Source organism: Pavona decussata, unplaced genomic scaffold, assembly GCF_977016875.1.
Source record: "Pavona decussata unplaced genomic scaffold, jaPavDecu1.1 SCAFFOLD_202, whole genome shotgun sequence".
NCBI classification, from domain to species: domain Eukaryota; kingdom Metazoa; phylum Cnidaria; class Anthozoa; order Scleractinia; family Agariciidae; genus Pavona; species Pavona decussata.
In genome coordinates, this window is record NW_028145610.1 from 2,378,309 (window position 1) to 2,406,300 (window position 27,992).

General features: G+C 39.4%; 2 protein-coding genes across 3 annotated transcripts in view; both read left to right on the forward strand.

The window, feature by feature from the left end:
• The window catches only part of LOC146461110 (calcium-dependent protein kinase C-like), a 53,122-nt gene extending 48,374 nt beyond the window's left edge, over positions 1-4,748 (forward strand). For both annotated transcript variants that reach the window (XM_085087390.1, XM_085087389.1), the window contains one exon: positions 1,150-4,748. In XM_085087390.1, the coding sequence (XP_084943516.1) occupies positions 1,150-1,335 (186 nt within the window). In that variant the 3' untranslated portion in view covers positions 1,336-4,748. The remainder of the gene's footprint in view (positions 1-1,149) is intronic.
• Positions 4,749-4,897: 149 nt separating this feature from the next.
• On the forward strand, positions 4,898-27,992 carry LOC146461113 (transmembrane channel-like protein 7). Its single transcript, XM_085087388.1, has 19 exons — positions 4,898-7,251; positions 7,298-8,136; positions 8,941-9,208; positions 10,903-10,981; positions 12,997-13,078; positions 13,640-13,869; positions 15,075-15,223; positions 16,173-16,317; positions 17,254-17,418; positions 19,009-19,178; positions 20,052-20,154; positions 20,579-20,676; positions 22,152-22,253; positions 22,861-22,936; positions 23,348-23,478; positions 24,637-24,666; positions 26,128-26,265; positions 26,764-26,842; positions 27,138-27,992. Exons 2-19 carry the CDS (start codon positions 8,109-8,111, stop codon positions 27,303-27,305), a joined length of 2,241 nt encoding a protein of 746 aa, XP_084943514.1. The 5' UTR covers positions 4,898-7,251; positions 7,298-8,108; the 3' UTR covers positions 27,306-27,992.

Sequence of the window (27,992 nt, forward strand, 5' to 3'; positions counted from 1 at the left end):
AGTGCCAAAGTGGTTTTGGCGCTGTCCCCGCGGCCGATCGATCTCGACAGTCACACGAGAAAATAGGAGACTGTGAACAGACTAAACACTCAAGTAAAAGTGGCTCCAGTGAGGAGCGTGGGGTAAGGGAAGTTTTCGCCTTTTCCTGCGGATCAGGGACCCTCACGGGAGGTAACGTTCGCGTGCGCTCGAGTGTGTCGCTCGCTTGACTACTGTATCCCGAAGTCTAGACCTGCTGGTCAGTCGAAGGCGTTTATTTCTGTCCGAGCGGTTCGTCCTTAAAGGATTCGTGAGCTTATATCTGAGTTTGCTCAAGAACTGCACAAATTTGGCTCTCTAAGGGCTGTTAGAACACGTAACGACAGCAAATGAAAGACAGCCTAGTTACACTCTGTTTTTTTCATAAGAACCTTTTTTATAAGAACGTTGAGGCTGAGACTAACCAAAATTTTAAGAACGTATTAAGAACCTTCCTCAGGCTGAGACTCGATTAAGAACGTTTTATTTTGCTAATCTGTATCTAAAATCAAGGTAACAAATGTAAATTAGCCAAAATACTTCGTAAGGGCATGTTCTGCATAACATTAACAATGGTGACACACATCTCGGTTTGTCATAATCAGCAGTTCTTGATACCATATCTCAGCAAGTCCGCATTGATTTACTGAAATACATGTAGTGTATACCACGTAATTTACGAACATCTTAAGAACGTTTTCAGCCTTAAATCGCAAAAAAATATAAGAACGTTCAGCCTCAGCCCCCAAATTAGACGTTCTTATAAAAAAAAAAACAGAGTGTAGCGCACTTCAACGGTAGTTGGCCCCATATAATGTGCTGCAACAGGAAAACTCAAGTTTTCTCCGGTCCAAACATTCCCATGTTGCAAAATTTACCTACATATGCTAATTTTCAAGCGCTTTCTTATAACTTGAAAGTGACCTCGAAGGGATGAAAACGTCGTTCCTTTTTTTCGTTAGTTTTTATCGCTAAATTCTCCAGTCTTACCTCGAGTTTCTATGTGCCGACAATTTCGCTCAACCATTTAAGAGACATTAATGGAACGCGGTTTATCTCGTAGCTTTCTGAGTGGGTACCGCTTAGGCTAGCTCTTCCCTTTTCTGAAAATCTGTTTCTGTCTATCTTCAGAAATCCAAGCGTTCTTTCGACAATTTCGATCCCGAATTCACGGACGAAGCGGCTCGCTTGACGCCATGCGACAAATCCTTCATCGCCAACATTAATCAGAACGACTTCCAAGGATTTTCGTTCGTGAATGGGGATTTTCCAGCCAAGGAGAAGGGGGCGCCCAGCGGGGGTGATATAAATGTCTAAGAAATATAGTTTTAGCTTATAAGCTACTAGCTAGGTTATCGCAGATTAAATAAACTCGGGAAATAGGAATTATTTCTGGTATTGCACTGCTTTGCGGAGAGGTAAGGATACTTGTACTAATGTTATGAGAATTGGTTTTAACAATGTGTGGTATTGTCATGAGAAATTGTAAAGGAGTCGCCAGGCCTGGCATTGGCCGTAAAACAAATGAAATAAGCACGAAACTAGTTTAATTCTCCTCCACAGGGATTCACTGGTGAAAAATAAAAGAGTTGAGAGTTGAGCATTTCGGTCGCGTCGACTAAAATTCAAGTTGTAACAGATAAGAATCCTTTTCTCACCCTTTCTCCATTTACATCTCAAAGTTAAGAAAAGTGTCTCCTAATACAGAGGTAGCTTGACACAGTTAATGGTATGCAGGAAAAGCACATCTTAGTAAGAGCTTTTGGAATCCAAAGGAAAAATTGGAGTTACTAGGCATTTTTTAGAGATAATTAAGCAACAGCATTAAGAAAACCCCCCACAATGTTCGGTTGCTGTTGTTGTTGTTTTTTTTTTTTTATCCCAAATTGAAGCTTAAATACCTCATATACCGCGCAAACATACCTCTGCATTAGTAGGCACCGTCCTTTAGGAAGCCTTGTTTCTCGGGCCATTCCGAGATGAGCAAAACGTATGCGCAATACCTTAATATCAAAGGACAAATTCTCCTATCTTGATTCCATACTTTTCTTATAAGAGTACTGGGGAGAGGTTATTAAAATATCAAGAAAATTCACCTTGGGTAATCATATCCTTAATTCTCATGACCTCAGGCGTTGAATAGGGATTGATATTACAGTGATGCTGATCACTCTTAGGGCTCAAAGGGTTAAGCGTATCGCTCGACTCGTTGTTTGCGTACTTTTTTGTTCAGCTGAGTTACTGCGTTTTTTGCCGTTTCTTCTGGAACTTGAATTACAGTCGACCCGACTGAAATCAATTGGGCCCAAGACGAGCCCCTCAGTCCGTCAGGTTGCGCGGGTTACGCGGCCGGTAAATTTAGTGGCCTGGAACCGGTTGTATAAATCATCTTAAGACAAGTAGTAGTTTTTTCTGCAGTCTTTCCCTGCATTCTGAAGGATTATCTCGAACTCTTGTTGTGTTCTTTATCATTAATAAACCGCCTTTCAATACAGCTCTCGAGAAAATCTTTTGGAACCCAGAGAATGGCTGCAGAAAACATCCACTGCTGTTAAGATGCTTTATCTTACCGGCCCCTGACATTGTTATGTTCATTTGGAAGTGAATTGTTTTGTTCAGCGAGCATGGCAACCTATTTGGCTTTTTATCAACTCTGTTAGAACTGATGAGCACGGAGCTTTTCCGTGATGCAAGTGATCACAAGTAGGCAGTTAGCAAACTAAGTAACGTGCAGTGCCCTTCTCAGCCTTAGTTTGGGTCGTCATTCAATAATCCTCTAGAGACCAGTTTGAAATCTTGCACCAGCAGTGTGTAAACCAAACATTTGGCCTGTAGTTGACAAAAAGCCAAGAATTGAACGTCGTAGTCATTTCAATTCAAATTAAAACGAAAGAGCCGATATCATGAAATGAAATTTTGTGATATAAGGGTCAGATGTAGAATTAAATTTTGTTCCCACAGGGGCTCATTTGTGATCGCCACTTTAAAAATACTCAAAAATAATTCCCAGCTAGGAGTCTAGTTCCCAGTATTGTGCAATGTATTAGTAATCACCTAGACTGGTGGCCCTGATACCCTAATGTCTTTTATTTTCGCTTGTGATTGTGATTTTCTTGGGATTAAGAATTCGCAATTTTGAGCAAGATTGGCTTTGAAATTTTAACGAGAATAGCGGTTATTGCAGTTGTAGGCGGCTTTATCTCGCAAACGAGGCAACTGGGCCATCTTGTTTACAATCTCGTACGCAGAGTCTTCAGGCTCTTTGGCCAGCGGTTGGTAGACAGGAAAGACTCTGGGGAATTCGAAAATTTTGTTTTGATTGGTTGTTACGTAAACGGCTTTGTATTGAAGATAAAAAGCGTTAGGGTACTATAAACTGTCTGTTTAATTGCTTTGTAGTAATTGAATATGTATTAAGCACCAGAGTGGTGATCAGTAGGTAGGTAGGTAGTTTGCTTTTGTTTAACACTGTTTCGTCGATTTTAAAGTTAGAAGTGGTTGGTAGCTACAATAGCTTCTCTTTACCTTTTGCTGTTCGTCTATCGTCAGTTTCCACTTAATTGACTGATGAAACTCTTGATTCCTTTGACCTTATTTTCGTTAATTTATTATCACGTCTTGAGAAGAAGTCAGAAATTAATTAGCGATTTGCTTAATAATTGCAACCAAGAGGGGTAGTGTGAATTGTCACGCGGGAGAGTGAAGATTACGTGACATGTAAATTGCAATCTTGACTCTTTTACTCCCTTTTGAGAGCGCAAAAAAGTCCAGTAGTTGCTTAGCATCACACAAATAGATATCATTGTGATTTCATTTACTGTTGAAAGTTAGAACCACCTTGTACGGTATTATAAACGGTTCTACAGGAAAAGCACTCAATAGCTTTCATTTGAATGATTTCGTCAACGGATGTAGAAGTTATGGCCATATTTAAACATGAACCAATATTTCACTCCAGGAGTGATTGACAACGTCAAGAATAACATGTTTTCGAAGTGTTCACGTCAAGTAATTGATCATTCAATTGAACGCACTAGGATATATATTGCTATTGTCAATTGAGATATGGTATTAAGTTATTAACCTATCGTCAAGCTACATGCAGTTAGCTCCGTTTATTTGTAAGAATCACCCGTGCTGGGTGCTTTCATGCGCACCAAAAATTAACCCAAGCAGGCGTCGTTTGGTATCAGAATCCATAACTTCAAACATAGCTTTACCTTTTGGAAAACTAACAAGACTACTTGAATGTGATTGGCTGATTTCTCGGGAATCTTTGCTTGTCGGAAAATGACGAGAGACTCTGTAAGATTCTGATGAGCTTCGAGCGAAGATGACTCGAAAATTCAAAGCATTACGACTCAAAACATTCCTTGTAAGTTCCTGACATTTGTTTAGAACATATCTGATAGACTGTTCTTGGGGTGTTTCGAAGTCTTCAAGAAATTTTTATTTAACTATATAAAGATTCAAACCAAAAAAGTCTTGCTTCATAGTTAGCAAATAAACTCTTTAAATCTCGTGCAGTTTATTGCCATAAGCAAACAAGAGAGCCTTGGTATCGAACTAGAATATCAAAAGTTGTAAATGTACTTATTTCTTGCTCTCGCCAAGAAGCGTTTACTTAGTGACTTTTTACAACGTCTAATATGTTCCTTTGCTTTCTTCATTAATATACGGTGAGGTTACCTGTGACGAAGGATGTAAAAATAAAAAGGATTCAACACGTGCGTTGGATTTGTTGTGCTTTCTTCGCATGATGAGACGTTTACCGCACACGAGGCGTTGATGCATCTTTTTGTTTTTTTTTTTTTTTTTTTCACAACACTAACATTTGACCACGCCTATTTTCTAGTTGCTCGCACCATGGGTATCGTGACAAAAAAATGTAATGATGAAGACGATTTTGTGGTTGTTGTACATCTTTTGTCCCTCATAACCATGCGGGCCGGAGGTGGCACTCAACAAAGTTTTATATGATTTATCGGTAAGCTCCACCCACAGGTCCAAACCCTACCCTTTTATCTACCTTTTTTGGCAGAAAAGGTACCCGTTTCACATGCCTACACTAGGAAAAATGCATCTGTTAGGCCCTTTTAAGTACCTAAACAATAGTTTTCCCTACCTTCAACCTAAAACGGGTCTAAAACAGGTACCCCTTTCGGGCGGAGCCTCCCCGAACAGTCCACTATATGTAGGGCTTACCCTCTCTGCCCTCGCCATGTGTTTGGGGGACGCTCTCCATCGCCGGCTGGTGCCGTGCAACCCGGTCGGTTTGCAGACAGAATGCTCCAGTCGGAAGGGATGCTAACATGCCACCTTCGTCTCGATTTCCTTCAAAATAGTGTATGTCGTTCTTAGAATGTACCATTTTGAAGAATTTATAGAAGCAGCCATGTTGACCGTTCTTTACCAGCGCCTGTGTCTATCTTCAATATTCATGATTGTAAACAGACCCATGTTTCTTTCGCATAGACCCATTCTAATAAATATGTTAACCCGACGCTTCTAAAACAGTAAACACATCCAGCCAATTCTTGGTCCCAGAACATTGGGCTCCACAGTTCAAGGCGTTGAGAATGCGTACACAGAGCCAAAGTTATAGAGGTTTAGAATCCCGTTTACGGCAAACGTCAGATTCGCGTTTATATTTCCTTCAAAAAATGAGTACATAGATGAGAATAGTGCAAAATAATTCTGGCCTTTGATGCTTATGCTAAACCACTCAATTTTACTGAGAAACTGAAAACAGCGAGCGGCAAATGAAGGATAAAAAACATGGTCACCTGGTCATTTCTAGTTCTGCCGGCCGTATGTCCCATACAATGCCATCTCGTGCTGGTTACAAGACTCCGAGTTTCCCGGCCCCCCTTGTTCATTGGAAAGAAATGAGACATCGGTTCCAATTGAATATTCCGAGAAATTCGAGTGAGCGTGGAGAATATAGAACAGGTTTTTGCAACCATTTTCTGCGCAAACACAATTTAAGTAAACGCGATAATTTTGGGGACTGTGGAAAAGTGCTCTCGATCTTCGTCCAAAGCGCTCAACGAAATTGCAGCGACTTTGAGCGTTGATTTCCACACATTGTAAACAAAGTAGAGCTATAACATCTGCGACTTATATGAGCTTTGATTTCTATTATTTTGACTGGAAACGCCTTCCTTAACCTTACATTTTTTATCAATGTTCAGCCTTCGACAATACAAGGGCTCTTCTCGCGATAATTTCCTTTGAATGAGGGAAAATTTGCATTTCATTGAATCCTGATGATTTCCTTTGCTCTGAACTTTCGCCCACGATTTGCCTTAATTTTAGACGTGTTGATTTTAAATTCATTAATTAACTCGTGTTAATTTCTCACAATACGGTAACATTGTTCAGCTAAACAACTCACCAGCTGGCAAAAAGTAAAATGTTTTAACTCTTTCAGCTCCAGTATCAACATGTATAGTCCCCTCACTGTCCTCCATGTATTTCTTATACATATACCATTTACACTTTATTTGGTAACGCAGGTTTATAATCTGGCAGCCAAAGGCTTATGCGGACCTGCCTTAAGTAAACTACAAATTTACAAAAAAAGAAAATAATAACAAAAGATTATGTAGCAAATTGTTTGCGTATGTGTATTGTATATGATTAAGAACACTAAAACGAGATAGATTGTTAAGAATAAAAATGAAGTCAATAATAGTCAAAGGAGTCATTCTTGTTCATAATGAGGGAACCTTCTTTAATCGAAGGTAAAGTCATTGATGGTTTTGTGAATTTGCTCAAGGTGTTTTTTGAAGGTGTTGGGGAGTGGTGTTACAGTTCTTGACTTTGCTGGGGATATCATTCCATATCATAGTACCTTTGTCCTTAAGAGAAAGTCTTCCTATTTTTTTTATTTTTCTAAATAGTTCAACTTTTTTTTGTGCGTCTGGTCTTATGCTTTGTCTCTCTCAATACAAACAGGCCTTGGATCTCTGTTGGAGCCGCAAGGTGATATACTTGATGGATGTGTTTAAGGATTGCTTTTTTTTATATATCATTATGATAATGGCTGCCAATTGACCATTTGGAGGACATTGTGTTGTCTTGATTACTTGGTAATCCATAAATAAATTTGGCTGTTTATCGTGGATTTCCTCTAATTTGTTGAAAAGTGACGTAGAGTAGCCTCGATCCCCATACGGATATACAGTATGTTACTCCAGGAATAACCGTTTTGAAGTAAATTTCTTCAAAGTGATTTAGATGCGGAGGCGTGGCTTTTGAAATAAATTTCTTCAAGTGATTTAGATGCGGAGGCGTGGCGTTCTTTTCATGCCACCAAGTTTTTGTGTGTAATTCTTGCACAATTTATCGATATGATGGGACCGAGACAGCTTGTTGTCAATTTGGACGTCAAGGCAACAGGCGGAGTTGACAAATTCTGTCCTGTTGTTGTTGTAATTAAGATCTTATAGGGGGTCAAATAGTGCACTCGTTGAAAAACGTATGGCCTCGCTTTTCCCTGAATCAATTGAAAACTTGTTTCTTTGTGACCACTTGTACCACGTATGCTATTACTTGAGAGATTTTGTGTAAAAATCGGTCAAGGCATTCATTCTTTGGTGATTGTTTCCCTTATTCTCCTAACGTAACGACGTAAATGTTTAATCAAGCAGCAACATTATAAGTAGAAAATAGATATTGCTCCATACAGGGCAACATTTTCGTACAACCTGTCGCACAACAAAAAATACGCAACAAGCGGTTTTGTCGTGTATTTCATAAAGAAAATTGGAAATTTCTCCTGTTCTCTAGAAAAATCACCAAGAATGGAAAAGCGAGTATCATTTTCGTCAGATCCACCATCCTCATTCCTAGTTTTTCAGGAAACCATTCTAGATTTTCCAGGAATAATAACCGTTTCCAGGACGAACCATGAATAATCAATCGCTTAAACTATTGTTCATGTGTTTATGCCAAACTACAATAGAACTCTTTGCGAGAAAGACGACTACGCAATGTTGTACTTGTCGCTATTCTGACAGCATTTATTTTGTGCTAGCTCAACAAATGTTTACACTTTAGCGCTAGTTCAGAGTTTGTTTGCAAACATGAACAACCGGGTGTCACCTGTTTACGGTAGGTCTCGGTCAACTGCAACTTTAACTACTTTAAATAATTCGTTCTCTTCACAAACATTGACCGCAACGTCTGTTCTACGATCTTCCGTCCGAGCAACTAATGCTTGGAAAAGTTTAAGTGTTGGGAGTTTCTTCTGGTTGTTTTCGTTGGTACGGATGCTAACCAGTGCAGAGCATCTGTTCTGTAGTTGGGAACAGTTAGCACGTGAAAAATTCGCGAACACTCTCTGTATAAAGCGTTTTGCGTGCGTCATAATCCCAGTGTATTCCTTACCACGGCTCGGAGCCGGTTCACGGCTTAGTAAAACGATCGATTCGCGTAACAGGAATGTACAAATCATATAACCTAGAGTTCTAAACAGCTAGAGAACACACAGAATACCTGTTCAAGGGTCACCATCACTCCAAAGCGGACGATTTGTCGCAAATCAGTTTCGAGATAGGAAAATTACATTTGTTGTTACCAAGAAAAGTTCAAGAATTGCTTAGTTTTAAACTCTTACTACTGCTACCTTCGGTTTTCGATGGAAATTTTGCGCGTTTTAAAGTCGAAACTGACTAAAAAGCTTTCGCTTTTCTGGACAAAAGCGATCGTTTCAAATGAAAAGCACTTCAGCATGCTTTGGTAGTATATAAAAATTAGTGCTGTTTTTTTTTACAATCTTTTGGAAAACGAAATTTAGGATATGCCGTTTCGACTGTGCAATATTTTAATCCCAAAAGTTTAACGCTATCAGCAGGTTCGTAGTTGTCATTCCTTTTTGCTTGTGTACGATAAACCGTTATGTTAATATTTGAACAGATTCCGACGATGGCTCCGAGATGGAGCAGGGACAAGACAACTTTCTAAATTCCTCGTTGAGACACTTACACAGTACCAGCGCAAGTCGGCGAAGGTCAACGAGACTATTAACATCTTCAGCCGTGCGTTTGAAGACTGAAAACGCAGCGAATGAGAAGCGAGATGAGGCAGTGGAAGTGATAAATATTGAAGCCACACAAACCGACCAAGGTAGTTTGGCCAAGCCGAAAGAACTTGCGCAGCCAATGTCAGTGAAGCGACAATATATGTAAGTCGTTTTTGATTGTTTGGGAAATACGCCGAAATAAGTTACTGAATCTCGAATGGATGTTTTATTTTAATTTTAAGATATTTTAGTGATCATATATACAATGTATGGTGTCCGATCTTTCACACCATTTTACATTATAAATGCATAATTACGTTTTGAATAAGAATGCACGTTCGAGTCGCGTATTAAACAGTGATCGCCAAGAAACTAAATCGTTCTGTTTTTATTCAAAGTTATGGATCATGAAATAAGGCTTATAAAAACTACATTCTTCTACTAGTTGAACAAGTAACGGCAAATAAGAAGAAAAACGTAAAACGCGTTGAAACTCCCGAATTTTCAAGTGGGATGAAATTAACAGACTTAATTAAGTACCAAAGCTTTTTGTATAACAAAAGTATTGTTTGTGGATTTTATAATCAGGTAGTCCTTTTAGTTTACGTCGTGTTTGCTTCTTTTTACGCTCATTGTTCTGTCCTGGCTCAAAACTAGCTATTGTCCAATTAACACATCGTTCACCTGCTTCAGCATATAAACATACTGGGCCAGTTATTTAAACAGAGTCTAACTTAGGCCGCGGTTTAAGACAATCAGGGAGCCTTCAAATCTGTTTATAAGTGGTTTATTTTAAGTAGATAAATAATTTTCTAGTCCGGGACGAAGCCTTCTTGTTACCGTCGGCAGCAGACAATGTTTAGCTATGGCTGTTGGCAAATTTGAAAATGGTTTAGAACGTGGTTTTGTTAAACACCGTCTAAACTGTCTTTTAATAACCGACCCACTGTTTTTAGCGAATTTACATTCCAAGAGCATCCAACAGCTTATACAATGCAATACAATACAATACAATATTTATTTTGCCATATACACAACATTTACAGATGGGAAAAAAAAATGAAGAAAATTGGTGAAAGAAAATAAATGGCGAGAAAACCTGAAAGAAACCACGAGGCTTATAACAAGTCAGGCTTCCTAGAATAAATGTTGTTTTTCTGTTTTCATCGTTTTCGACTGTCTTTTCAGGCCTTAAGGCGAATATTTAGTGAAAGATCTTTTCAAAAATGGTTGTTTGTGGAACCTGACAGGAGCCGCTTAGCCTTAAATAGCTCTTGGCGGAAACTAACACCGCTTCATCTATTCAGATACTGAAAAATTGGGCTGGCGGTGGGGGCAGAAAATTTTAGGGAACAACAATATTATTTTCGAGCTTCCGAGCTGTTATTAGAAAACCCCACTTTGACTCACCCGTAAACAAAGCGCGTCAGTGGGTTTTGCGTTTTGCGAATGTTCCAGGTGGTATTTTTTTTTTTTTCAACAAAGGCGCAATCAAAGGCAAGTTGCTAAATTTCTAAATACCAATGTATATAGATATTTATCGACGGAAACCTTCACTCGGTTGCCCTTGCCGTATGACAGTTGAGAGCACTGCACCGGCATCGCAGACGGAGGTCATGGGTTCGAATCCCGTTCAAGCCTGAATTTTTTTCAGGCTTTCTTTTCGCAACTGCTTAAGTAGCGTACTAATTGCGAGGATCTTTCTTCTATTTAATCCTTCATCCGCAGTTCATAATATATGTTTCACATATTCACATTCAGTTGAGAGACCATTTGCAAAGCGGAGCACCGCAAAGACGATTGTGTTCAGTTGATGCTTATGGATTTTTCTTTCTTTCTTTCCTTTTTATTTGTAGGAAATCAGTCAGGGCTGTCGAGACAATCAAAACTAAACGAATTTCCGGCTTTAAGGCTTACAGGATGCGCGTTGCCATGGTAAGTAACCAAACAAACAGTTGAACAGCTGACAGAACAAAATCGCGCGAGTTCCGCGCGTGTTGTTCGCCATTGACTGTTGAAGGAGATAAGAGAAGAACTAGTGATCAAGTCATCTGACTCGCACAAATTTGGGTGCACCGAACGGGACTATTTAAGAAAAACACTTCAAATGATGTTTCTGTTTTCCAAGACCTTTTTCGGGCCTTTAATAGAGATATTAGGGAGCTTAAGCAACGACAACGCCGCAAAACAATAGGTTTAATGAGCAAAAACAATCGCTCTGCACGTGCGTTTTACATTTTGGTACATTTCTTTACCGTCCTCTGCAAAACAACAACGTGAAATGACCAAATTTTAGGTTTTCTCGAGAACGGGAGCGTATGACGCAAAATCTTCTTTATTTTTCCTTACTTTGACGTCGTTCATACTAATTTAGTAACTGGAGAGTTCGCCAGCATTTTCCAAGTTAAACAAATTTAAATGATTGCGAAAGAGTTACAAAAACGAGGAGTTATATTTTTAAATGACGTTCTCGTTATCGTTGCCGTCCTCGTTTCTTAAACTCCCTAATGACGTGGAATGACCACATTTAAAGCCAGCGACACACTTGGCGATTTTATACGCCGATCGGCGAAAATCGCCAGTTGTGCCCGGTGCAGCGATTGCAATTTTCGCCGATCGCCGATATCTGGCATGTCAGATATCGGCGATTAAATTCGCCGGCATTCGCCAAGTGTGCCCGTTCCCGCGATTTTCTACGGTCATTGCTGCGAATCGCCAGTAAAGCTAACCCATCAGATTGGGCGATTTTATCACATAACTTTTCAAAACTGCCACATCGCCGCGATCGGTGAAAAAATTGCCAAGTGTGTCCGCAGTAATCGGTGCCGAAAATCGCTTGCGATTTTCGCTGGCGATCAAATTCGCCGTGATCGGCGTATAAAATCGCCAGGTGTGTCGATGGCTTAAGTTTTTGTGGAGAACATGAACGCACGACGGTGAATTTTTCATTTTCTTTCTTAACTTGTACGCCACTCGTACCAATTTGTTTCCTAGATAGTACTTTTGTAAAAGTTGAGCGAGTTGAAGTAATCGCAAAGTAGCACAAATGAAATAAAGATATATTTTCGGCTGACGTTTTCGTTGCCGTTGCCGTCGTCGTTGCTTAAGCTCCCTATTTGTGTACGTACGCTGCAACAGAACCCCTTTCCCCATAATTACGAGCTGTCATTGTCTAGCTGACCATATTTCGTTCTCTTGATAGCATATTTTCTCCCCTTGCGGTTCCCAATCACGTCACATCGAGGGCCCCTCTCAAACCAATATGCTTCAAAATCTCATCTCATGTTTTTCGAAAGACATTGCCAGAATTGACTGACGCCTTGAAAGAGAAACAAACGAAGTGGATCGAAATCCACAAATTTTTCTCCTTGTTCGGCATAAAATACAGCACAATATGTTTGCTTGTCTCCCGTTTGCGTTTGTACTGATACGTTTGCTTAACTTATGAGACCTTCCGGAAACATAAGCCCCGCACATACGGCGTGCCTAGTATGGTAAATTTAGATGTAGATGAATGATCAAACTAAGGAAAACTCCCGTCGATATTGAAAACTATACGCGTTAAATTTTAGATCGGTATATATAGCTGTTGTCTCACAGCTGGCGTATTCTAAGGACACTCGAAGAAGCCCTTGTTTTAGATTCGGCTTTGTTTCGGCTACTTCCGAGAACTTTGCGTTTTCGATAGTAATGACAAACAACCTTTGTTTTCAGAAAATAAGCTTTCATGAAGTATTGTGTAAACGCAATATTTATAAAATATCCGAGTCTGCCTCCTATATTAAATTATACTGAGAAATACTTGATACTTGTGAAAGTTTCTACGTAATGAAATGGAGATTATCTGATAACTGAGCTACAAAAGACAGCGGAAAAGCTTGACGTCGCCCAAAGTTTGTTCAAAATAACTTTCTCTCGAATCTTACAAAGATACTTTAATTTAATTACAGTCCTGGAAGACGGCAAGGACAGCTATATCAGTATGGACTCGTGATTATGCCTTGTGGAAAGGACATCTTAGGGAAGTGGAAGGTAACATCAGAAAGAAAATATAGAATGTGATTTTATTTTTCATTCTATAATATAAAGCCTTCAGTTAGGAAACTGGTCATAACAAGTGTGTGTTCGAAGAGGACCAACCTTGTCTAAGGCACGGGGTTATCGAAGACATCACCTATCTCATGAACATTATACCAACAAAATTTTATTGGCTTTAAACTTTGAGTTGAAAAGAAATATTAAGCTACAGAGAGTAACTGCTAGGTAAACAAGAAAGTGAGGTTTGAATCTCATTGTCATTTTTTACTGCTATTTGGAGGGGTGGCTATGCAATGAAGACACTACCTTTTGAGGTTGAGGCTGTGGGGGGGGGGGGGGGGGGGGTGCAGGTGCAGGTAGAGACCACCATCTGTTTTGTGGTTTGGTGGGTCCTGTTTGAGTATAGTAGTTTTTAACACTTCCCTAATTGGCGTTTGCTTTATGAGGGAGGGAGCTGGGGAGGTAGGAAGGGATCTAAAGAAGGACCCATCTATTTATCTTCACTGCAAACCTCATTCCTGTACATAGCATCTTAGATGAATCTTTTTTCCGCAGGTCGTTTTGGGAGCGGAGTGTCCTCATTCTTCGTTTTCCTGAGGCAATTGTTCTTCTTGAATATTTTGACCTTCGTTCTGGAATTTGGATTGGTTTCTTTACCAACCATAATTATTGACAGCAACACAGCTTATCAAGTAAACACGAACTCGTGCAGTGTTGACACCTCTCAAAGCAGTTCAGAAAACTCGACACTAGCCCAGGATGCAGCTGACTTCATCTCGGGGCAGGTGAGTTGCTAACCACGTTAAAAAAGTCACTTTTTTTAGTTTCAATGTATTTAGCCCAGAGCACTATCAAATTGGTTGAGTTGGCATTTGAAGAGAGAGGAAAATCGGAGTACCCGAAGAAAAAACTCTTGGAGCAAGGACGAGAACCAACAACAAACTCATGCAATCCACATATGGCATCCAGTCCGGGAATCGAAACCGGGGCACATTGGAGGGAGGCGAGTGCTCTCACCACTGCGCCATACCTTGACCCTGAAATTAGCCTTTATGCAAGATAGTTCCATATGTCATCACACGAGCGAGTGCAGAAATTACCTCTTATGAGGAGGCTCGCGAGGTGACACTTCGCATGGGAACAGAGGTGGAGAAAAAGATACGATTTTTGTGGGCGCTCGTGTGTTTTGCTAGCTCTACTTCCCCTAAGAGAAATAAGAGACTAATCCTAAAGTTAGCTTTTCGTGATACTTCTTCAAGCTCAGTACAACAGCACATACACAAAGGGAAAAATCTTGGTGTTCGGCACAAAAGCAGTCTTCAGTATTCAAGTGAGCGGTCACGTGTGCAGTATCGAAAGGGATCGAAAAGCCGATATTTCTTGGAAGTATCGATACTTTTCAACGAAACATAAGTATCGATGATATTGAGTACTTGGTATCGGTTTCGACCCACCCTTAATAGTGCGGACAGTGAATGACGGCAAAAATCAGAAAACAAACTCGCAAATAAAACGCAAGGAAGCTATGGAGTAATCCCGCGTGTTTTATTTTAGACGTTCGCCGGTCACATTAGGGAGCTTAATAAGCAACGACGACGGCAACGACAACGCCGCAAAACAATAGGTTTAATGAGGAAAAACAATCGCTCTGCACGTGCGTTTTACAATTTGGTACATTTCTTTGCCGTCCTCTGCAAAACAACAACGTAAAATGACCACATTTAGGTTTTGTGGAGAACGTGGGCACGCGACAGTGAATTTTTCATTTTATTTCTTAACTTGTACGCCACCCCTACCAATTTTGTTCCTGGATAGTTCGTCATTTTTGTAAAAGTTGAACGAGTTAAAATAATTGCGAAGTAGCACAAAAGAAGTAAAGATATATTTTCGGGTGAAGTTTTCGTTGCCGTTGCCGTCGTCGTAAATGTAATGGCGGAATATGACCTCAGGAATTAGATGATATCTGATATCCACTCACTTACACTTTTAGGGCTGGGTGAATACAACTCTGATGTTTTATGCTGGATACCCTCCTTCAAAGCTGATATCATCTCAAGGTGTGGAATATGATCTTCCCTTAGCTTATCTTCTGGTTGGGTTATCATACTTTCTGGTTAATCTTATTCTGGTGCTGCGAAGGTGAGTAAACCGATAATACTAGAGCGACTTGCCACTCATGAATGTTTGAGTACGGTGTAGCAAAATTATAACTCCTGCTTTCTTCTTCTTCTTCTTCTTCTTCTTCTTCTTCTTCTTCTTCTTCTTCTTCTTCTTCTTCTTCTTCTTCTTCTTCTTCTTCTTCTTCTTCTTCTTCTTCTTCTTCTTCTTCTTCTTCTTCTTCTTCTTCTTCTTCTTCTTCTTTTTCTTCTTCTTTTTCTTCTTCTTCTTTTTCTTCTTCTTCTTCTTCTTCTTCTACTTCGGCTCACAAAGAGTGATTGAAGCTTCCTGGAATACATCTCTTCTCAGTGCTTTGTTGACTTAAGAACTTACGACCGTCATATTTGTCTTATCATTCAACGTCTAGGTTATCCTACACAATGTTTTAGTAGTTTATGGTATTTTAACAATAGCTCTCGAAGTAGACATGCTTGGCAGTACTTGCTGACCTTGGCTTGGACCACTGTGTAAATTCCAGTCGTTAGTGTGTTGTCTTTAAACCGTCGTTCTTTCCAAGATTTTCATTGGATACCCGTTATTTTAATGTGTGGTCGTGTAAGTTTACTTGGGTTTTCCTAGTTGAGTGGTAAAACAGGATTCTGAAAGTTCCCCCGGTCAGTTAACCCAAACATGCCTACACGTCAGGTATATAGCTGTAAACCCTTTGTAATAAAGTCAGTTGCAGTTGCAGTTGTGCTGAGTTGCAGTTAGTTGCAGAAGACTCTTGGTACCTCTCCTGTAGTGAGTCGCCGAGTATCCAACTATTTCTGTCTTAAATAATCAGAGGACCACGGCTCAAATCAAACATCGAGATTACAAAGTGCTTCGTTGACCACACAGAGATAATTTGCAGTCCTCTTTCTGCACCTTAAACCTCGCCATTGTTAAACCTTTATATTCTTACGCTAATGCTGTTGTTTTATTACTTCAGCTTAAGCAAAGGTTTGGAAGCCAGATTTTCTCATAATCTTGGAACGGCCTCGTATACCAACAAACTCTTTGCAGGATGGGAATATAGCATAAATGAAGAAAAAGCGGCCAGACTCAAACATGCAACTTTTGTACAATCAATCAGGGTGAGTCAATGATATACTAGGTGTTTGGTAAAATAAAGCATGCATGTTTCACTGTATGCCTGCTACACATAGGAGGAGGCTCGAAGGAGTTGCTGCCCCTTTGTTTTATTTTAAACCATTTCGCTTTTCCTTTTATTGATTTTATATCCTTCCGATGAATTTCTGAAAAGACAAACAACCCATGATGACTAGGACTAGTTACTCAGAGAAGATTTAGAACAGTGAAGACCGAAACCGTGACCTTCTTAGTTTTTTGTCTTTTTTGTAAAAAAAAAAAAAAAAGGATAAAAAAGAAAATCTGAATTTCCGTCTTTCCAAACCTTAACTTACTGCATTCGCCTTCCAGGGTTTATTCGTAAAATCGAGGGTCCAGTGGGCCCCCTTCTGTGATTTTAGGGGGTTCTTTTTCAAGAAAGGGAGTACCCCCAAAAAGGATATTTGACCTTTTTTGTACAATCTATTCACAAGCAACTCAAGAAAGTACAGAATACAAACACAGAAACAAACGAAACAAGAGAAAGGTAGTGGAGACAGTAAAAGGCTATAAACTTCGAAGTATTGAGCGGCGGTCAAATCAATCTTACCGTCAGTGATGTTTTCGAATACCTTATTTCAGAAAATAAGTAGTTATCCTTGGGCACAATTTTGTGCGCTCCATTTGCCGCGTCAACATAAATTTTATTTGGAATCTTTTTTCGAATTGCGGAGATTCCGCAATCCCGCGCTCTAGAATAAACCATACGCCCTCTTCTGTAAGGTTTTGCGCAACTCCTAATTCTTTTGGACGCAACATTAAATGCACCTCTTATTTTTTCGCATCTCCCCGTCTCTTGACAATGTTTTGGCACATATACATTTCCCCGCCAAATAGCGACTATGTTGAAAGCTTTGTGATTGCTTAGTCAAGTCAGACATTCCTGCTCTCCTCATTTATAGGCGAGGATCGCTGAGGAACTGAGATTGCAGAAAGTGAAAACTCGATCGACGAGACTTAAATGTGGGCTTTACAGTCTTCGTTGTTTTACCTCTTTTCTGGTACTTGCTTTGTTGGGTGGAGCTGTCTATGCCATCTATTTTGTTGTCGTCGTTTCCACTGACCGCGTAAGTACACTTGTTTCAAACTTCACAGAGGGGATTATGTGCGAACTGTTACTTGCCAGTCTTAAAGGGTAAGTATCATGGGGTTTTTGACTCTTTTGTTAAAAAATGGTGAAATAAGATCTGCTTTGCTACAAAACAATTCTAGAACAACGAGAGGAGAAAAATCAACCCAATTCTTGTCAGGAACGACTCGTGGTATGTTCTAGCGCATTTTGGAAACAAAAATACGAGAACTTGAAAAACATTAGCCTAATATTTTTCAAGTTTCAATCCATTTCGACCTACTCTGTCCTTGGCCAGAGGCACTAATCGACAGTTTTATTGCACAGGGGTAATAATTTATAATAACAAAACTAGACAATTTTTTTTTGTTTTTGTGTGCAGACGAACATTTTTGGGTTTTGAAATGACATCAAATTTTCGTGATACTTCCCCTTTAATCTTAAGCAGTTTAAGACCCGGATACGCAGTCTTGATCTAAGTAAGATCTTAGATGGATGTGATAGCTGCTACCTTTGCAATTCCTAATTACGGTTTTAATTACAAGATTTTAGATTTTAGTACTTGGTATGCTAGTGAGTTATCATTGATTCGTTTTGTATGTTAGATTGTATTTTAGAAAGTTTGATGTCCCCTATTAGCGGTGGGAATCCCCTCTGCTAGATTGTTGCTTGACACGTTAATAAAGTCATTATTGTTATTTATTACTTGTCTCAAAAATCAGACATTTTGTAACTTTTACAATCTTGGACCGTCGGGTTTATACAAAGCAATCCAGAACTTGACTCCGGTTAACGTGATTGTTACCCTATAGTCTGTGCATAAAATCCTGAAGTGCAACTATTTAAATGCCTCCTCAGAAGAACTAACGTGCTATTGAGGCATTGAAATATGGAATTTTCTTGAACTTTGAATTTGGGCATAGGTTTCTAAGGGATGAGACGGTCAATTAGCTTTATCGTTTTGGTCAAATTTTAATTTAGCAAATGGAGGGATCGCCAGTTCCAGAGAAAATCACATTCAGACACAAAACCCCCGGGGTCTTTATCGCCTCCCCTGCACTGAAACCTTGCCTTTGATACATGTCTTACCAAACCGTAGCTTACAATAAAGCCCAGTTTCGTTGAATTCATCGTAGAAAGATGATCGGTCGAAAAGCTCCCTTGAGGGTATGCGATGATCTTTCGGTTGTGGAGCAGAGTATACAAGGACATAACAAGAGACTCCCGGATAGACACAGACATACAATGATACAGGCAGACAGTTTAGTTTATTTAAAGAGACAGTACGAGTTAGCTATGTCAATGGGGCGTCAGTAAATCAATACAGATTCTAGAGGAGTACACTAACAAATGTTTCAACAGAACACTAACACAAAGTGCAAAATTTGCGATTCCTTCATCCTCATAAGTCTTCATCGTAGCACTATTTACAAAGAAATCCATCCCTTGACTAGTGCCGACCCCCTTAATGCCCTTCTTTGGCAATATTAACCACTTGCCAAGGTATTTTGAGCGTAAGCGAAGAACCTACGGCTAAGCTCATTATTGCCTTGTAACGGACACATGTAACACCTTTTCTATTTTGCAGAAATACCAACACATGGCAGCCAAAAAGAATTCCCATTTGGTTCAGTTGCTAGGTTTTGCACCGTCTCTGACTATTACCATTTTGAACGTGATTTTACCGGTTGTATTTGATATTTTGAGCGGCTTTGAAGACTGGAGTGCAAGCTTTGAAGTATCCATAACATTATTTAGGTAAGTTAAACGGCCTTAAAGATCGTTGACTCTCACAATGATTTGTTCTCTTTGTTTGAGCAGTTTTGTTACTCAGCGAAGGCAGAAAAAGATGTTGAGTTTAATAATAACTTTTAGTGTCAATTGATTTAGCAATGCGGTGCTAATTAGGGACACTATCAATAACTGGAAGAAATAATGCAAAATAAGCATAAGCATCTTAAACAATTCCAGCTATAGTACTGAGGGAGACTTTATCAGTTGGCTATTGACAAAGTCAGTGAGCGGGGATTTGAAACAGGGTACTGATGAATCAAACAAATCTAGCTAGTGGTCAGAGAGGACGCTTGAACTCGAGATCCTTACCACCGACTGATAAGCTCAATTGGTGGTGTACCAGACTTCGTAGCAGTAGGCCGGGGCCCGGGATTAAAAAACCAGTGCGCCATATTTTGTCCCTTCAGGGATCAATAGAACATGAAACTTTCCATAATTAGAGTCATCTTCAATGTTCGTACAAGAAGAATTTTCGACAAACATTAAAGGACTGTGCCTGCATGTGTACATAAAATGATTCCTATCGTTCGCCACGAGCAAACGGAACCGCAAAAATAACTTATTTTCCGCTTCCCTTCGCGCGTCGTGTCTCCACGCAGGAGGCAATTTCCGCGCGCATTCGCCACGCGGCGTGGTTCGCTCGCTGTACTATCCTAACAAAAAAAAAAAACTAAGGGATTGCTCGTGTTCTAATCCCAGAATGGTTCCTCATGTTAAGAAAACCCATGTCATCTCGATGCGCATTTTCACTTTCATGCAATTACACAAACACTGCAGTCATCTTCAAGCCTGTCCACGTCATACTTCTCATTTAGCATACTCCTTTGCATTTTACAGGACTGCTCTCTTAAAGATGGCGTCGCTAATTGTGCTGATTATAACACTCTATTCAACCGTGGAGAGTAACTGCAAAGATGAACCAGAGACATGCTGCCAACAGGTAATGGATCTCCGTTGAACATTTCAGCAGACGAACAGGGAATTTTGATTGGGGCGTCATCGACTCACAAAATGACAATTACTGCCTGATTGATTCAGCGTAGCCTCCGAGAGCAGACAACTTTTTCGGGTGAAACAAAACACGAAAAAGTTGTCTGTTCTAGGTTGCGTAAGAGTCTTTTCCTTTCCGATAGTGCGAGAGGTTCCATTATTTTGTTCGACTCCCTCCCGGAAGCTTTCTTTCGCTTCTCGACATCTATACAGGACATCTCTGCCTCTACTCTCCCAGGCTAGGCTGAACGGGTGACTGAGCAAACGAGGTGCTGTCTGATTAGTTGTTTGCTTCTTTCATAATATACCGCAGGGTTTCTTAGGACGAAACTTTCTTTCTGAATATCGTTCCTTTGCTTGTGATTTAATTGCAGAACTGGGAAAACCAGATTGCGTCACAAATGTACATGTTGATATGGACGGATTTTTTTGCGCATCTTTTCTCCTCACTTGTGGTTAATATACTCCGAAAGTAAGTATTTATTCATTTAAGTTACATATTTATGTAATGCTCAGTTCCCTTTACGAAATATGCCTGTATAGTGTATCATAGAAGTTGTTTGCAACTTAAGAAGTCCAGGACGAGTTTTCGCGTGAATGTCAATCAGGAAGTTTGTTTGCCATCATTCGATTTTTCTTGGTCTTCTCATCCGAAAGACTTCGTACGAAGAAAGGAAACAGACGCGCAATATTTGAATACGACTTTCATGATGCTTAGCAGGCTTGTTCTGCGTGTTACAAAGAAAGAAGTGAGCTTTTGCGTTTTAACAAAGTACAAGTTCTTAGGAATCAGTTTCCCTTCACAACGAAGCCAGCAACGGTTGTTAGATTTGAATAATTCCCCTGGATACGAAACTGACCGCTTTTTGAGCCCAGCGACGGAGTATTGGGCAAACTTGCAATCTGATTGGTTTTCCAAGGGAGTTTTAATAAAGAAACTTACAAACTGGATCATTGTATAATGCAATTCCAGCGTTTTGTTGGCTCAGCGCTCTGCCGTGGGATATCAGTCATTAAACCATGCTCGAGAAATAGTGAACATTAAATAGTCTCCTGGTCGTCCTTTCAAAGTGAAATCAGCAAGGTCTAGCAATAGTTTAGTTTAAGAGTATCACCAAAGTGCATCAATATCAAACAAGATTGGCGTGCAAGATCTCATACTATCTGCCTAAAGCGAGGACCAACTATGGCATATTTAACATTCGTTTTTTTGGAGCTAAAGTTTGGAATTCCATTGAAGAGTCATTAAAATCCAAGAGTCGTACCTGTTTCAAAATCCTCTTAAAAAAATCGCTTATCTCCAACTACTGACTGGCTCACTGATGTACTTTATTTTCCAGTTTTTGCGTGTGCACCTCCCCTTGTTTATTGTTATTTTTGCGTGTGCGTGTGTGTGAATGGTAAATCGTGTCCTTAGTTCTATGTTAATGTAGGGTATTTGCAAATTTTTCCGCTTGGCCCAGCCACTTAGCTCGATTAGCTTGCTATTTCTAAGTGGCTATGCTCTCTTCCTTAGTAATTTTTCTTTTTGGCATTTATGTTAACACTACATAATTTCTGGGCACGGATAAAGATTGTTGTTGTTGTCGTTGTTGTTGTTTAATAATACAATTATTGCGCTCGTGCTTATTGGTTATGGGATTATTATTAATAGCCAGTTCGGCACTGCACTGCGCGCCATCTTGCATATCACACTTCCAACGCGCGCGGAAAATTACAGCGATCACTAAGCAAAAATCACATTCTAGTCGCAAAAAGGATTTTTGCTTTCAGGAAATGCACAATTGTAGCTATAGGAAACATAAAGGAATTGGAAGGCAGAGAGGAATAGTTATGGCTTCATTTCTTTTCAGTTGTAATGATTGAGTTATTTTGTTGTTTATTTTGAGTACAGTAAATGAAGAAAATGTATTCTTTCAATAATAATAGTTTTTTTTTTTTTGACAGAGTCTTGCACAAGCACACGAAGTGTTTCAAAGTGCTTGGTTTGCCCAAATTTGACATCGCAAAACAGGTCCTCGTTCTTGTACATGACGAATGTTTGATTTGGTGAGTTAAGCAACATTTTAAAGCCTCAAACAGGCAATTTATTAAGCGCTAGTTTAAATACCTACCGCACCAGAGGTCAAGGACAAATTCTTAAAAAATTACTTTACACTTAAAAATTAAGCTAACGGACTTAACATTATTAAATTAACCATTTTTTGGAACATCATCATCATCATCTAGCATCCAGACGAATGTTTGCTCAACAGCTTTAATTTGAATGGTAACACTTTATGTTTAATTTAGAATTTCGTGGTCAAGACATAACTTTGAGCAACAATTATAAATAAACAGTACCATGGCGAAGTATTGTTCAGTAGCTTAGATTTGAAAAGTCACACTTGACTCACAATTTTTGTGTAGAACAAATAATGCAGAAACACATAAAACTTGGAGAAAATGATAAAGCAAAAATTAAAGACCATAACTGTAGGGTGCATACTCCATACTAGACAGGTATGCTTCAACCCAAATGATAGAACCACCTTGTAAAGTAGAATAAGCAGTACCACAGTTAAGTATTGCGCAACAGCTCAATTCATACCAATCGTCATCAAAATAAGACCTGCAGTGCGTTATTAATGTATGGATTGTTCCTCGTTTTTTGCAGGATTGGAACCTTCTTCAGTCCCATCATGCCAGCAATGGCCGTGGTTAAACTCTTCATTTTGTTTTATGTTGACAAGGTATGCATAACCTGTATCCTGGCTAACTGACTTAGTAGTACATGTAACCATGGTAATTGTCATTTCGTATCAGCTATCAATGAAAAGCTTTAACAAATAATACGCATGGACAGGACAGTAGACCTGCATCTTTCAAAAGCTCTATTTTCACTGGATCTTTACAACCTGTTACTGCATTGTTTTTTAGGGCTGGAAATATTGTTCTGTTTTTCGTTCTATTTTCCTCTCGACCAACCATGTAACACGTTGCAAACGGTGCAGGTTGAAGCATGATCCAGTTGTCTAAAAAAATGCGTGGCTGTCCCCGGTTTTCTTTTTGGATTTCAATAGCTCTTGTTAAGATCTGTCTTAAGAGGCACCGTCCTTAAATCCAATTTGCTAGAAGGATAACAAGTCTCTGTTTGTCTAAAGGTCTCGGTGATGTTCAGCAACAAGCCGCCTGACAAGGTTTACCAAGCAAGTCGCTCCAATTACTTGTTCACAGTTTTGCTTCTGATCTCATTCTTCATGTGCGTTTTTGCTGTTGGTTATGGCGTCACAAGGTACTAAGCTCCATTATTTTATTCTCTCTATCCTTGAGGGGAGTTAGCTTCTCGCGCATCATCATCATCTAATTTTTCTTTCCATTTGGTGAATAGGTAGGGCCCTAACTTGAACTGTTTACATGGCATCTACCATATATGCTGCTCTCTCTTTCCGGATTGAAATCTATTACATTCAATATCAATTTAGAGCGGTTTAAAATTGACTATCCAAAGTAATTTGCCGGTTTGATTTAGTTTTGCTTTACTTATTTATACGCTCTGTGATTGGTTGACAAGAGTCGTGCCACTCGAGCTTTCTCAACCAATGCGAAACAAAAGCAGAACCAATCGGGACTTGCTTCCACGCATTTTCCCGCGCTTGACCCATTTTATTCGTGTTCTGATTGGTTCGTTGCTTTGTTAAGACCTGTTGTGATTGGTCAGAGTAATAACATTAGTTTGGCTTTTACGACGCTCTATGATATGACATTCGAAAGGCACTTAATTCAGATATTGATCAACGTGTACAGATCGAGTCTATACATATTCATCAATCATATTAAAACCGAAGAAAGTTGTAACCTTGATAGTACGTCTTAAGTTAATTCTAACGGCAGCCTAAGTTATATTAAGGTTTTCAGCTTAGTTTGAAACTCAGTACAAAGATTAAAAAGTACACAATGAAGTTCTCTATCCACATAATGAACTTGCTACTAAATAACCCCAGCTACTACAAATAGGATACTAAATAATTAATCAAGCCAACAGAGACAATTTGTGGAGGTTTCGCCCCGTGTTCAGCTCGACTAGTTCGAGTTCACTTCCCACATTGCGAGTTCCATTCCCTGGGTTTAACCCATTTAATTTCGCTCCGTACGCGAATCGAGTTCGTCCTCCAGGCTTAAGATAGTTTAATCAAGTTCTTCAGTGTCGTAAATTCAGACTAGCTGCTTAATTTCATAACTTTTAAAAGCTTTGAAAGTAATACCTCTATTTAAGAGCGTTTACATTATACATTATTTAGTTGCGGGACGAATTCGGTTGCTCTCAGTTGAACTTCATAAATTGTCATTTTAAAAAAGGATGTGTGAAAGATAGGGTGGCCTGTTTGTATAACTTTTATGATATGGAATGAGGACTAATGCATGTACCTATGTCTTCTTTTCTTTCTTTCAGGGTGAGGCCATCCTGTCAGGGACCTTTTAGGTGATTACGAAATCAGTTTATTAAATTATTGCATCTAAGTATGTCATATCACGAGCCATGAACCATGAATGCTGTAGTGTAGAACACCTAGTCAATGTTGACTCCTTTGAACTGGAATAGCTGAATTTTTAAGGAGAATACTTGATTGATTGATCGATTGATTGATTGATTGATTGATTAATTAATGGGAATAATCTATTGATCGATGGATTAATCGATTGATCGATCGATTGATTGATTGATTGATTGATTGATTGATTGATCGATCGATCGATCGATTGATTGATTGATTGATTGATTGATCGATTGATTGATCGGTTGATCGATCGATCGATTGATTGATTGATTGATCGATTGATTGATCGGTTGATCGATCGATCGATTGATTGATTGATTGATTGATTAATGGGAAAAATCTATTGATCGATGGATTGATCGATCGATCGATTGATTGATTGATCGATTGATTAATGGGACAATCTATTGATCGATGGATTAATCGATTGATCGATCGATTGATTGATCGGTTGATCGATTGATTGATTGATTGATCGATCGATCGATTGATTGATTGATTAATGGGAACAATCTATTGATCGATGGATTGATCGATCGATCGATTGATTGATTGATCGATCGATCGATTGATTGATTGATTGATCGATCGATTGATTGATTGATTGATCGATTGATCAACTAATTGATTGATTGATTGATTGATTAATCGATTGATTGATCTATTGATTGATAGATTGATTGATTGATTTTTACTATTTTGCAATTTTCTTTGTGCTCTCGTTTCGGACAGTTAATGCTATTTTAGGAAAACCAAATTAGGCTTTGTGTTTTGTGTTCTTATCACAAATTTCTTTAGGGAGACAGAGAAAGGAATAGTGGACATAGTCCGACTCGAACCATAAGAGAAAATACTGAACCTTTCCAGTAGAGAGATTAAGCACCACGTTTACGGCAAACGGCAAACGTGAGATTCGCGTTTATGTTTTCTTGAAAATATGAGTACGTAGATGAAAATAGTACAAGATAATTCTGGCCTTTAATTCTAACGCAAAAACACTCGATTTTTCTGAGAAACTGAAAACAGCCGAGCGAGTGGCAAATGAAGGATAAACATGGTCACGTGGTCATTTCTGCCGTTTGCTGTTTGCCGCAAACGTGGTGCTTAATCTCTCTGATATATCTGAGTTATCGCGAGTTCAATTGAAATCTATTTCTATAGCGCACTACATTTACACTTCGTTAAAAAATCCACTTGCTAGTGAACAATCTCTCTTACTAAAAACAAAGCTTCAATAGTTTATAGAATTTTATAGAGAACCAGAGCAACAGACACAAATCGCCCCTTAGTTTGTGTGAAAGATATAGTATTGTAATACAGTGTGAGGCTGGGGGCTGCCCACTGTGCATTGTTAGAGGTCTTGAAACTCAGGTTTTTTTTGTCAGTGATATATACTGCAGCGAAGATGCAAGGATCTTTGATGTGCTTACCCGTGAGGTGACGTCATGGCCACCAGTGGCGCGTGAGATAATTTCCTATGTTGCCACAGCAACCTTTCTGGTCCCTATCCTGACAGTAGCCTGGTAAGTATGAAATCTTCTACGATAAGAATATAGTGTTTCTGACAACTGAAGGTAACACCAGCCTAACTATGTTATCCAGATACCGGTGCTTTACTGCTTCACTGCAGCGCTTAGCCTCTATTGGTGTTTATGTGGTAAATATGCGAGAGGAATACTACAATTCGAACGGTCAAGCTCGAACAGACCGAACAAGCTACCCTTGAACTTTGGAACTTTTCGTAGTAAAAGGTAGTAGTAGTAAAGCTCGTTAGAGCTAATATGACACCGCTATTTATGTTTATTGCCTTCTACAACGGAGTTCGTCGATTCGAGCAGTTCTTGTCAACATTTTTACTTGATAACAAAGCACATGTAGTTGGACCATGTTTTACAAATGTTTGAAAAGTAAAAAGATGGTTCATTAAAATTCGTGATGCGCAAGTACACTGGTATACTTAGGGGTCCTTTCAGACCCTCCTCCATTCACCTTGTTTGTTTCTTTTTTTTATCCTGTTACAGTTTAATACTGCTTTACTACAAGACAATGACAAATTCTCTTTTGGATGTGATACAAGTTCTCAAGGATCAGCTAGCTGTGGTATGTTGTTTCTTTGGGTAGTTAACCGGACATTTAGCGATAAGACTTTTTGATACTGGACATTTGGTGTAGTGAAACTCTTTTCTACAGATACTCAAGTGGACCAATTAATCAAGTTTCTTGGTGTGCGTCCTGAATCATAAGAAAACAATAACCATTTTCTAACCTTAGGCCATAACATTCTAACACACTTCTCATTATTTTAATTTCCGCCAACATTCCTGCAAAGTTTGCGAACTAACTTTGTGTGTCTGAATACCGCCAGAGTTTTAATCAATGTTTTCTTGTATTATAGGAGGGAAGAGAAAAGAGAATTATGGCGCAGAAACTAGCAAAGTACGAGTTTAAAAGCCCTGGAACTCCCACTCTGTACGTGACCTCAGTTGACCAACACCAAAATGTACTTGGGTCTCCAAAAGACGCCGAACAACCTCCAGAATTTCCTAAAACCCTAAACTTCTAACTAAGAATCCCCAGCAGGTCGGGGTGACATGTTTGAAGCCCTTTTAATTAGTTATATTTAATGTAAAGCTCGAGCTTTTTATCATTACTGCCTGAGCTGAAAGTAAAAGGCACTTTGAACAAAGCTGTGGGATTCCTCGAGTTTCATTATCTTTGGCCGTAATTTTTAAGCCCAGAAGGGCCTCAATGACCCTGTTAACTGCTAAACATTTAAAAGATCAACACAGCTCAATTCAACCCCTTCACTTTCAGGAGTAATTAATTGTGAAATTAGAAGAATCTCAAACCTCGTACTAAAGATGAAAAAATTTTGTGATAAAACTGTCTTCACATAGGAGTATGGAGCGTTAGGTTTCATAGGAGGCTCAACCACATCCACAAATTCAAGAGTTATAGCCACCTTGTACAGCATAGCAAAGAGCACCACAGAAAAGTAGTGCTCGGTAGCTTTCATTGAAATAGTCAGACTTTAGAGTTTCAGTCATAGTTAGCCAGCCAAACAACCATCCAACAAACCATTCGTTCGTTCGTTGCATGCATATCCATACATATCCATCCATCCATCCATCCATCCATCCATCCATCCATCCATCCATCCATCCATCCATCCACCCGTCCGTTCGTCCCTCCGTCCGTCCGTCTATCCGTCCGTCCGTCCGTCCGTCCGTCCATCCATCCATCCACCCAT